At 36.9% G+C, this 12,602-nt stretch overlaps 1 protein-coding gene across 2 annotated transcripts in view; it reads left to right on the forward strand.

The window, feature by feature from the left end:
* Positions 1-12,602, forward strand: part of HLCS (holocarboxylase synthetase) — a 91,561-nt gene that overhangs the window by 6,448 nt on the left and 72,511 nt on the right. For both annotated transcript variants that reach the window (XM_060273578.2, XM_035116473.3), the window contains exons 4-5: positions 1,180-2,141; positions 2,656-2,838. In XM_060273578.2, the coding sequence (XP_060129561.2) occupies positions 1,180-2,141; positions 2,656-2,838 (1,145 nt within the window). The remainder of the gene's footprint in view (positions 1-1,179; positions 2,142-2,655; positions 2,839-12,602) is intronic.

Genomic DNA, 12,602 nt, shown 5'->3' on the forward strand with positions numbered 1-12,602 from the left:
TAGTAGTATTAGCATTATGAATTGTGTGTTAAAACATGGAACTTTACTTGAGCACCTCTCCTCTGAAATAGTTATTTGGTGTTCACACCATTCTTGTAAACATTTAATTTTTAATCTCTCAATTCAGTTATTTTGTTGATTAGGTAAGCTGAAGACTGACAAGCATAAATCTAATTTTTATCCTGGAGTGTTTCTGGAGTGTAAAAAAGATATAAATACTTAACCATCTCAAAGTATCCTCCAGATACTGGAGAATTTAGAAGTTCAGGTCCTCCTGGTGATGTCTATAATTGTATGTTACTTAATAATGCAAAATCTAGTAACTGCTTTGGAATACAAACTTCTATTTTAAAAAATGTTGTTTTTTAAGCATGCATAATTGGAGATGCATTGAAACTAGTGATTTCAATGCACCAGTAGTTGTGCAAGGTCTTCTACATTAATAGTAAGTGAACACAATGGGCACAGATAGCAAATGGGAAAGTGCATTGGTATTTTGAGATTGGAAGGGATATGACATTGTCATCCAGACTGCCATGCTGATGAGAACTGTATCCATAATTTGTGCATCTGCATCCAGTCAACACCAATTATTTGTTGTACTTTGTAAGAAAATTTCTTAATTCAGAACCTACACAGATGAATAAGAGAATATAACCACTGACCATACACAGTTGTGTGCTGAACTGACCTTGTTGCTTATTCCTTTTGAAGGTCAGGCCACAGAAGTGTTCTTAGTTGGATATCCAAATATGAGACTCCAGAATTAACACATGCCAATCTTGACCTTTGCCACATGTTTTGGTTCACTTAATTGCTTAGCCGTACTTCTCCTCAGTCTAACTGCTAGGGGTTTTTCTTTTGTGTATGCGTACAATAGTTTATTGGCATAGGGTTTAAGTAAGACAGGCATTTTTTTGTTAGGGCAAATGATGACTTTAGTCACCAACAGTTTAATCTGGAGATGTGCTTTGCAAGCACATAATTTTTTACCAACAGCTGCTCCATCATGATAACATAATGTTATATTGCATTGCAAACATGCTGATAGTAAAATGGAGGCATGTCATCACAATTATTTATGATTAAAACTCCAGTTTGAGCTCATATTAAAGGCAGCATTATTCAACATTGTCATTATTATGCATTCTGTTTAATAACTTACTTTAAATATGTCAGCTGTTCACTTACAGAAGTCAGCATTGGAAGAGTTAGAACAACTGGCTCCAAATACCCCAAAAGAGGGAAATACTAATAAGATGCCGCTTGGTGAACTGACTCAAGGGTCTACTTTTGAGACTGATGCTAAACCAGAAGAGGAAGCTCTTGATTGTGCAGCAGGTGGTGATCAAGAAATGCAGAGATCAGCATGTAAATTGCAGAAAGTAAATGAACATCCTGAACAACTTGAGCAAATATCTGAAAAAGAAACGGGAACTGGTGAACATCACCACCTTCATCTTTCCAGCTGTCATGAGTGCTTGGAACTGGAGAATAGCACAATTGAGTCAGTTAAGTTTGCCTCTGCAGAAAACATTCCCGATCTTCCTGATGATTATAGTGGCAATTCTGAAGATGTTAGTGATAATCTGGCAGGAAACCTGAAAAGGGTAAACCTTACTGGGAAGCCTCCTAATATTTTAATTTATGTTGGTTCTGATCCTGGAAAAGTGAAATTTGAGGAAATAAAATCACTCATCATGGAATGTGTAGATGTTAATGCTTATACAGTCTACCAGTTGTTAGAGAATCAAGTTATGAGCGTTCCATGGCTTGACAATGCATTGCTGTTGGTCGTTGCTGCATCACACCCCATTTCAGATGATGTGTCCAAACAATTTCTTGCTTTTATGTCAAAAGGTGGGAAGATTTTGGGACTTGCTTCTTTTTTCACTTTTGGTGGAATACAGCTAAAAAGTAAAGATGAACTGATGGGCAAAATACAGGACTTCGTGTTTTCAACAGCAAAGAGCAAAGAGGTTAGACTAAATGTTCTTGCTAGTGGGAAAGTTTTTGAGAGGGAAACTACAGAAGAATTAAGCCCCATGAAGCTACTAGGTTACTTGGAGAGTCCAGATAAAGATATGATGATTGTCCATCTGCCCTATGGAAATGGTGGTGGAGAAGCCATTCTTTGTCAGGTATGGTAGACATAAGTTTTGTTTGCAAATGTTTTTCTCAATGTTTTCTTAAAGAATCCTGCTTTCAGGAAAATGACAGATTTTTAGGCAGATAGGTTTTCCAAGAATATGTCTGTAAGTCTGTGCTATAGCATTTCAACTGTTCCTTCTCTAGTAATAAAATTCCATATTATAGTCTCTTCAGTTGATAGAAAAGGCAGTATAACCCAGTTCCAACATTCAGATCTAGCATTTAAATTAATTCTAGGGTGTTGGAAAAAATATTTTGGGCTATTTTTAAACAAGATCAACAGTGATCTTAACAAGTAAATATTCATTGTCACTGTACGTAGTACCATTTCTGCTTTCTGTATTGTGTTAATGTGTGTAGTTGCTATAAAAAACAACCCAAGTAGCTGGTGATTGAAAGATTATCAGGGTGCATCAGTGTAATGCAGTTAATGTAGTAACCCTGGGTTTTTAAAAGTGAATTTTAATACATTTGAAGGCTAATATTTCTGCCTTGTATTCGCAGGCACATTTGGAAGTGAATGTCAAGGGTTTGTCTACTCAAACAAAGGATGACTTCAATTTGCTCAAAATGAGCAATGCCAAAAGATATGATGTTCTTACCGAAATCCTGACACTACTTCATTTGAGCTGTGATTTAAGTGAAGTTCCCCAATTAACTCCTATTTACTTGCTCTCATCTGATAAGGTGAGCCTTATTTAATTGTATTCAATTTAAAGGCAGCATTCAAAATGCCAAATTGCTCAGTTTACTGTGGTTTCTTTGAAACAGTATTTTATTATTGGGCAACAGTATGTCTTTGACTGCGTTCATAATTGGGCATAATAAAGAACTTAAGTCTTGTGGAATAATTTTGCGAGCTATAGAAACTAGTATTCCCTTTAACAGGCAGAAGTTAGTGAACAAAAATACTTTAAAAATAAAAAAGAGAGAAGCCTTCCAAGTATATTACAACTGAAGTTTTAGTGAACTGGAGGGCTTCCAAAGCAGATCTTAAGGTTTAGGAGAAGAAACACAATCAGCATGAGGAACAGGTTGGAGTTCACCATATTCAAGAGTCCACTTCATCAAATTCAACTTCTATCTGAAGTGAATTATATGTTGTGAACGCTTCATCCCATAATAAATTTGTTAGCCTTTAAAGTGCTACATGACTGCTGTTTTTGTTACAATAGCCTAACACAGCTATACTTTTTTGGAGCGGGGTACTTGATGCCTTTTACTTCTGTGTGTTGTGGAAGAGTATATCAACAGTTTACAAGTTTTATTTCTTTTTCCATTGAGTGACTTTCTTGCATTTTTATGGAATATGATTTTATATAATCTGAAATGCTTTTCTGAAATGCTGAAATGCTTTTCTGATTGCTAAGCTAAGGTTGAATCATTACATCTACACATCTTGAAATGTCTGAATAGCATGACAGTAATTTAGATGTGATTATGAAATTTTAGTCCATCATTCACTTGGTTTCAGAAAATCATGTAGAAAATCAGTAGACAATAACATCAAATATATTAAAAAAATATACTGATTGGAAATAATAGCATTAAAACAATGCTTTAATATGTTGAATGTGTGTTTATATGCCACCATACAGTAACCTATATATAACTTATTTCCTTGGATTATTGTATGTTTCCTGATGATCCTTCCTGTGATCAAATCATAAGTATCACAATCTAAAATGAGGGAAAGGTACTATCAGATTGACAGTATGCCTTTGCAGTTAGCTTGGTGCAAGAGTAGAGGGGGTGTTCCTTGGGCCAACTTTACGAAATTAATTTGGATTCTGGCAAAACTTGTTCCTTTGGATCAATCTCTTGGAAAGCTTTTTAAAATTATTTATATCCAGCCATACTGTCCTTCTGACTTGTAATTCAATCACATTTTGGAAATTAATGCTTGTTTAATATAGGTATTTATTTTTAATGTAAATAGAGTTTCAGTTGAATTTGAGAAGGTTTTTAATCTTTAAAGGCAGTGTAAAATACTTAAATGACTGAATAAATTGTTCAGAACATACGAATCTAAACTAGCTCATTTCAGTGTCTGCTTATACAGTTGTCTAGCACTTTTAACATTTATTATTGGTTTTGGGGGAAGAAACATGCCTCTGAATGCCAGTTTCTGGAAATCACAAGTAGGAAGAGTGCTCTTCCACTCATATTCTGCTTGTGTGCTCCCCATTGACATCTAGTTGTTACTGGGTTAGATGAGCCTTTGGCCTAAGTCAATAATAATAATAATAATAATAATAATAATAATAATAATAATAATAATATATTTATTATTTATACCCCGCCCATCTGGCTGAGTCTCCCCAGCCACTCTGGGCGGCTCCCAATCGAATATTAAAACAATACAGATGTCTTTAGGATACAGTAATTGTCTAATAAGACAACATTTCTTGTCTTGCCACAAGATGGCACTTCTGAGCTGCTTTAGAGCTTAGGTTTGTCTTGTTGAAATAGTGAATTTAATAAAAGTGATTATATTTGCCTTAGTCAGACACTGGTTTTTAGGACTTAAACCTAAAGATTGGACTTAAAACCAATCTTAAGCAGCTCAGGGAATTCAGAAGATATGTTACAGCAAATTGCACTGAAAATGATACTTACATTAAAAAAAATTCTTAATCCTGGGTTCACTTTTCATTGCATAATTTACACAGGACTAGACCTATAGCATAGGTATTCTAGGAGATTATAACCTGCACAGTAATAAAACAATGTTCTCAAATTTCAACTGTTAATATTATTTACAGTCCACAGTTGGGTAATATATAGGGACCAACCCAAGTGTCATTAATGCATAGCAAGCTTGCAGCTTCTCCATAATTCTTCATCAAACAAGATTCTACACAGAGCAGGGGGTAAGGGGAACGAGGGAAAATGAAAAATGAAAAATTATTTTGTTGATGTAACGGTGAAGTCAGTTTGTAGAGTCAGTTCTAATCTGGAAATTACAGGCTGAATAATTTCCACTCAGGTGCTACATAGATCAGCTTACACAGTTAGGATTCTGGGATACAGAAGCAATGGCTGCTCCATGTTTCTGAGAAATTTAAGTTTGACTTGTAACAGATCTGTCTAGTCTGGTTCTTATACAACACACAGGTTGTTGGGTAGACAGAAGTAAGGATAAACACTAGCAATTTCAGATGATGTGCTAGGTAAAAATAGTCAATTTTGTTTTATATAAATGTCAATTGCAACCAAATTATATAGTAGCACCTAGTGGTTGAAGAGGATGGTAATCTCCGCATGTCAAGGTCCATCGTCAGGTAGTAGAAATTCATCTTTGTCTTGTAGATTTCCCCCGAATGGCTAGGTTACTATTTACCATCTACTTTCTGCACACAAAAGTGCCTGGGGAGAAAATATCCCAAGAAATCAACTGATTTTTGTTTAGTGTGCTGTTGTTTTTTGTCCAAGTCAATGCAATATGTTGAAGTAAAAATGTTCCATGGGTTTTTCAAAATGAAATATTAACCTGGGAAGCAGACTTCAGTGATGGTTTAGGGATTTTTTTCTATGTTAGATTTTTGCTTGAAGAAGTAAAATGTCCCCAAAGCTGCTTGTGTAAGTTTTTTCGTTTCAGTTAATAAACACACTTACCCTGGTTGCTTCTATTTTGGATGTCTTCCATTAAAAATGGCTTCCTCCTATCTTCTGCTACCTCTTTGCCCCTGAAGATGTTATTTACTACAAACAGCACATTGAGGGGCAAATAGCAGGTCAATTTCAGGAGAAAACTGGTGTGAGGCTGCAGTCTGGATCATAGAATCATAGAATTGTAGAGTTGGTAGGAACCACAAGGGTCATCTAGTCCAGCCCCCTGCAATGCAGAAATATTTTGCCCAACATGGGGCTTGAAACCACAGTCCTGAGATAGAGAGTCTCATGCTCCATTAACTGAGCTTACTCAGTATGGTAATTTTGGAAATGGCTAACTGAAGAAACGCTCTTGTTAGCAAAAATCATAATACAGCTGAATAGTGGGATGGGAGATTCAGGACAGATTAAAAGTACTTCACACTATGCATTGTTAAACCCTGGAATTCCCTGTCACAAACTGTGGTGGTGGCCAGCTTGGTTTTAGGATTAAGTACGTCATGATTATGGCTTTAAATTACTCCCAAAATCAAAGGCAGCATGCCTCTGAATACCAGTTGCTGGGGAACAACAAAGGGAGAGGTCTATTGCCCTCAAGTCTAGCTTGTGAGTCTAGCTAGGCCTTTGCTCTCATTTAGCTACTTTTCTTACATTCTCGATAGTGTGTTGATATAGTAGTACAGTCATACCTCGGTTTAAGTACGCTTCTGTAATAGCAACATTTTGCTCAAAGTGCTTCATTAACTTGATCTGTATCCTGATTCTGTAAAACAGCGTAATATTAGTGATTTATGCAAGACTTCTAACAAATCTTCATGTCTGAAATATTCTATATCACCTATTATCAGACATTACATTTTCTGCATTGAAAAGTCTGGCCCATGTTGGTGTCTGTTGTTACATTTTTGTGGCAATCCTCTATGCACTGTTGTTCTGCCTCCTGCATTGTGCTTCACTTTACTTAAATTTTTAACTTGAGGTAAGAGTATTAGCGTTTCTTTTATGAAAAAAAAGGAAAGGACTCTTTTCTGTAGTAAAACCCATTGTCTTCATTATGTACCGTATGTATTCCTGAAACAAAATCAGCATCAATGCATTCTTGTGTCTAATTCTTAGAAGGCTTTTTTGTTTTGGTGAGAGAATGCTGTTGTTGAATTGTGGTTTGATCTACTTTTTCATTGATGTTACAAACTAAAGACTGGAAATGTGAAATGAAAGGGTGACAATTTGACCACTTTTCTAAGACTTGAATATGTTCACAAGTTGCAAAGCGCTTAATTCAGATTTGTCCCCAGCATTGTGGACCATATGTGCACAGAGTGTTCCATAGTTGGCAGTGGAAACATTCTGCATGTTCTCTGTCTCCATGAAAAGTTGTGGGAATCCACTAATGCAAAGTCCTCAGGTTTGTTGACTGCAAAGGTTGTGTGGGAAGGGCTATAACTTTGTCTTGAACAAATTTACCTCAAAATAAGCCCTACTGAGTACAGTTTGTCTTAAAGGTAAGTGTGCTTTGAATCTCACTTTAAGCCACATCATTCTATCCCCCACCCTGCACTTATTGACTTACAGTATTCTTAAATTGCCATAATATAGAGACTCAAAACAACATCTGAAGTCTGGCAACAGATTGCTTTTTTAATACATGATACCCGAACCATCTGCACTTACAGTAATTAAAGAAAGTGACTGTTTTGGATTCAGTTTCAGCCTTAGAAAATGTCACAGAAAATATCCTTTTGAGTCTCAGAGTTATAGGGGATTGGTGTGAAGCAGGTGGGTGGTTTTAAATATATAGACTCTGTGTCTTATAAAGTATACTCTGGAGAAACTTTTCAATTTGGCAGTAGTTTAGTTAACTATGACATCAGCTGCAAAGATCTGGCAAAAATGGAGTATTTCCAAACCTGCAAATGTTTTTTTTACCCCTTTAGTGTGGTTTCTAGCTAATGTACATAAGAGACCTGGATGTGTGTAGAAGGTGGCATCTTCCTCAATGTTATGAAATGCTGTCACATTAACATTGTTATTGCATTGTCATATAATCTGATAGTCAAATAAAACCTCTGGATCTTTCTAGCTAGGTATGAGAATGTTTGTGTTTTGCTTTAGCAAAGAAAGCAGATAGCAAAATCATAATATGGCTAACAATACAGTGGATGCTCGGGTTGCGAACATGATCTGTGTGGGAGGCACATTCCCAACCTGCAGCGTTCGCAACCCACGTCTGCGCCATGCGGGTCGCATTTTGGCGCTTCTGGGTTTGGCTCGGGACACAAGCTGAAAAGACACAACCTGAAGCATCTGTAACCCGAGGTATGACTGTATTAGCAAAAATTAAAGTTGGACTTCAAGTGTAGAAACTTTTACTTTTGATGGCTTACCCATGTTGCTGAATGTATGATGAAGTGTTTGACTCAGCATTTGAGTAAACAATGGTTACCAGTGTTAAGCACCACTGAAGTCTGAAATAAATGCCATCAATCTTGTGAAGGTGAGCATTAAAATATTTTGTATATGTTTCTTAACAAGCTAAGGAAATTGTGGGTGTGCAGATAAACTAACATAACATGTGGCTGCTATGAAGGCATCAGGACTTAAAATGAGTAACACCTAAACAGCAGTTCCAAGATTAAGGCAAACATTGAATTCTTTGAATCAGTTTTCTAATTGTGCACCCTAACTTCTTAGGGTGGTGAGTCATCTCGTGAAACATCAGTCTATCCCTACACACAGAAGTCTGTTATGACACATTTGCCATGTACTTTAAGGGGAATAGCACTCATTTCTGCTCCAGCCTTGATGCCACAATTGATGTAGGTCTGGTGGGTTGCAATCCCTTGCTGTAGGCAGGATTTAACCCCTGCTCATCAGCTGATAGCACAGGTTAAATGCTGCTTTGGATGGCTTTGTGCTGCTATTCACTGCTGGGCATGCATGCAGCCAATGCAGGATTTAACCCTGCCCTTAGACCCATCAGCAGACATCATGAGTGATGTCAACTAATGGGTAGGTGAGCATGATTTGGAGGAAACGGCCTCGCAGGCCAACTTGGACTGCCTGGTGAGTCAAGATTGACCTGTGAGCCCTGCTTTATAAGAAAACATAACTTCCTAAAAAACGGCCTCATATGTGACCTGAGGTTGGTTTTTGATTGTGGTTAGCATATCTGTTCAGGGTTACCAGCAGAAGAAAGATTAACTTTTAAAAGCAGAAAGAGGAAAGAGGAAAGTTAATGGATAAAGTGGATCGTTAGCACATAATTCAAACCTTAAGCATGTACTTCAGAGCTACTTTAAATGTTACATACACTTGTGGAAAATATATTGGATATTGAAATACTGTTTTTGTGCTTGTTTATGTTGTTGAAAAAAGCATAGCAGTAGGTTTAATTGCTTAGCCATAGTCCTTTACAATTGTTGGTGAAAACGTAGCATATGCATCTTGGAAATAAACCATAAATGTTGTTGTTTAGTCGTTTAGTCGTGTCCGACTCTTCGTGACCCCATGGACCATAGCAAAAGGTTAATATAATCAGAAAAATTCCACTATAAAAAGTAAACAAAAATAAGACCATCAACAAATGAGTAAGTTGTAGAATTAAAAAAAACCACGAATTTAAACACATATTAAATGTTGATATGTATTTTTTAAAAAATTCCAACTATTGAAAGAATCTGCTCTCAAGTGTTTGCTGCTCTTTTGTCAGAACCACGGTTGATCAAAAGTAAATCAATATAATGAACTATAAGTCTTAAAATGATTAACATCCTAGGAACTAAAGGAACCAAGATGAACTCTTTGTTTGACTTCCTGCATATAATGCAAACACTAAAAAGTAGAATAAATAATCATGAATAGTTTTTTTTTTAAAAAAAAAACACTACTAAAATAGCTGAATTAAAAACAGTTTCAATTCACACTAACCTTGAACTGGAAATTTATTTGTACAAAAGAGATGTGGAAACCTCCAGCAGCCCAGATTCTCAAACTGGGCAAAAAGAAAACCCCAATCTTTCTCCTCTTCCAAACTGCTAAGCAAACTAAATAGTCAGTCAGTCCTTAGTCTCTGTACTTAGAACTGAATTCAAATAATTGTTCCCCGGCCACCTCCACCACAAGCAGCCATGTAGCCTTCAGGATGCTCTGCAGCAGACTCCTTATCAAGGTTCTCATAGGGTTGAGGCGAGGTAGGGAGAACAGCCACTGCAGCAGCTCTCTCCTTTCTTGGAGGCTTTTCTTGGAGGCTTTTATCTGTCATGGATGCTTTAGCTGACATTCCTGCATTGCAGGAGGTTGGACTAGATGACCCTTGGGATCCTTTCCAACTCTTAAGATTTATGATTCTATACTCGTACAAAAAGCCCCAAAAGGCTAAACAAGAACAATATGTGACAGATTGCATTATGTGGTACGCACAAAACTGTCACATAATTAAGTGCAGGTTGCTTGAACACCTGTCATTCTGCTTACACCCACGGATGTGTATGTTTTGAGTAATCCACTTCATCTTAGAATTTCTTATAAAGAATATTGCTTTATTATTAGTGCTATTTAGACCAATCTACTTTTCATTGTTCATTATTCTGAGGAATTACACTGCTAATTCCTGATATAATGAAATAATAGAATTCATGCTTTAGCTAAAAACATAAGGTAATTTAATTTATGACTTAAGTGAAAATAAATGCTATATATAAATTCCTCCTGTTCTTTAATACTTGTGGCTGATACCAAACATTAAAACGGTTCTGTTGCATCTTCTGCTTGGCGCATTATTGAAGTTTGTTTTAAGAAAATACCGTAAGATGCTTTGCAACCCAAATCCTATAATGGAAACAGTTTTAAAGTGCAAATTTAAAAATATATTGCTATGGTGAAATGTTCCAGGCAACCTATGGGCTATGATGTCATTAAAATGGCTGCAGTAAAGAATTCGGTATACATGGCTTTTGTCAATGACTGATAGCTTTTTCAGTACTGTGAAATGCTATTATGTTTTGCTGGAATAGCTGTGGCAAACTTAATCCTATATGGTGGCAAGTCTGCAGTTTTTATGACTGAAAGAGACATCACTAACAGACTAGTGAAATGTTTTAATCTTCTAAAAGGTCTAAAAACATTGGTTACATTCTGTTTATTGTGACTACTTGGTAAAAATAATTTATTTCTGAAATACTGAAAGGAAATCAGCAATTGCTTTCATATTAAACTACTGCTCATTCACATACAGGAGGTTTTCTTCCAGTAGACTTGTGGGCATTTCTGACATGAACATGGTACTCTCTTTATGTGAGAGAATGTTTTCTTATGCATGAACGGTATTAATTTTTTGTATTGTATGTTTTCAGCTTAGGATGATGTTTAGCCTTTGACCTAACCACTTTCTTACAATAAACAGTTTGTTGATGAGAGCAGCTGCTAAGAAGATTGCTTCCAGACTGTTCTCACAGCACTGAGTGAGAGAAAAAGTAAAGCAGAGTGCACCTTACAATGGGCAGGCATTGCAAAATTATATTCACTGTGCTTGCATTATATTATATCAACATCTGTATATTTATGCATTGAAATACTCGGTAGCAGAGTATACAACAGCATAATGTGTCTTCAAAAATAAGTTGCTGAAAAATACTTATATTTGCAATGATTCTTGGATGCAGTGGTAGCTGGAAAGTTGGTAGAGATTTTCTTCTAAATTATGAAATTGTTCCAATTAGTACATGAAGGTGTAGTTGGAGAGATTCCTTAATGCCTGGAGTTTGAGCCTTCTTGGTTTGGAAAAAAATGTGAACAAGTGGGGACATGATAGAGGTGCATAAAACCATGCATGTATGGAGAACGTCATACTTCCTCTCTCATACTGTACAGTGTAATTTGCTGCAACAGATTTGCTGCAACAGATTATGGTGATTTCTATACCCTGTTTCTCATATTTTAAGACATACCCATAAAATAAGCCATAGCAGGATTTTTAAGCATTCAAGGAATATAAGCCATACCCCGAAAATAAGACATAGTGATAGGCGCAGCAGCAATGCCGGCCGCGGCAGGAGGAGGAGGAAAAAATAAGACATCCCTTGAAAATAAGCCATAGTGTGTTTTTTTGAGGAAAAAATAAATATAAGACATGTCTTATAATATGAGAAACACGGTAGATATACAAACTTACCACCATTTTTCTCACATAGATGCACATTCATCTGGTATTCTTTCATTCTGCTGCAATGAGTTTATTTTACCCAAGTCTTTCTTCAGGTTTGTCATGTGGAAATAAATTATTTTCAAATACAGTACATTTGAATACATATTTGCAAATTAGGTAAAGGTAAAGGGACCCCTGACCATTAGGTCCAGTCGTGACCGACTCTGGGGTTGCGCGCTCATCTCGCATTATTGGCCGAGGGAGCCGGCGTATAGCTTCCAGGTCATGTGGCCAGCATGACAAAGCCGCTTCTGGCAAACCAGAGCAGCACATGGAAACGCCGTTTACCTTCCCGCTGTAGCGGTTCCTATTTATCTACTTGCACTTTGACGTGCTTTCGAACTGCTAGGTTGGCAGGAGCTGGGACCAAGCAACGGGAGCGCACCCCGTCACAGGGATTCGAACCGCCGACCTTCTGATCAGCAAGCCCTAGGCTCAGTGGTTTAACCACAGCGCCACCTGGGTAGCGCCACCTGAGTGGGGTAGTTCTAAGCTATAAAGCCCAACTAAAAGTCTAGCAGATGGCGCTTGGCCCAACTATTTTCAAAGGTAGCTCTGTGTAGATTGCATTATTGTTATCTAATCTAGATATAATTTTTTGATTAACCACAGCGCCACCTGGGTCCCACCATTT

Source organism: Zootoca vivipara, chromosome 4 (assembly GCF_965207765.1).
Source record: "Zootoca vivipara chromosome 4, rZooViv2.hap1.1, whole genome shotgun sequence".
NCBI classification, from domain to species: domain Eukaryota; kingdom Metazoa; phylum Chordata; class Lepidosauria; order Squamata; family Lacertidae; genus Zootoca; species Zootoca vivipara.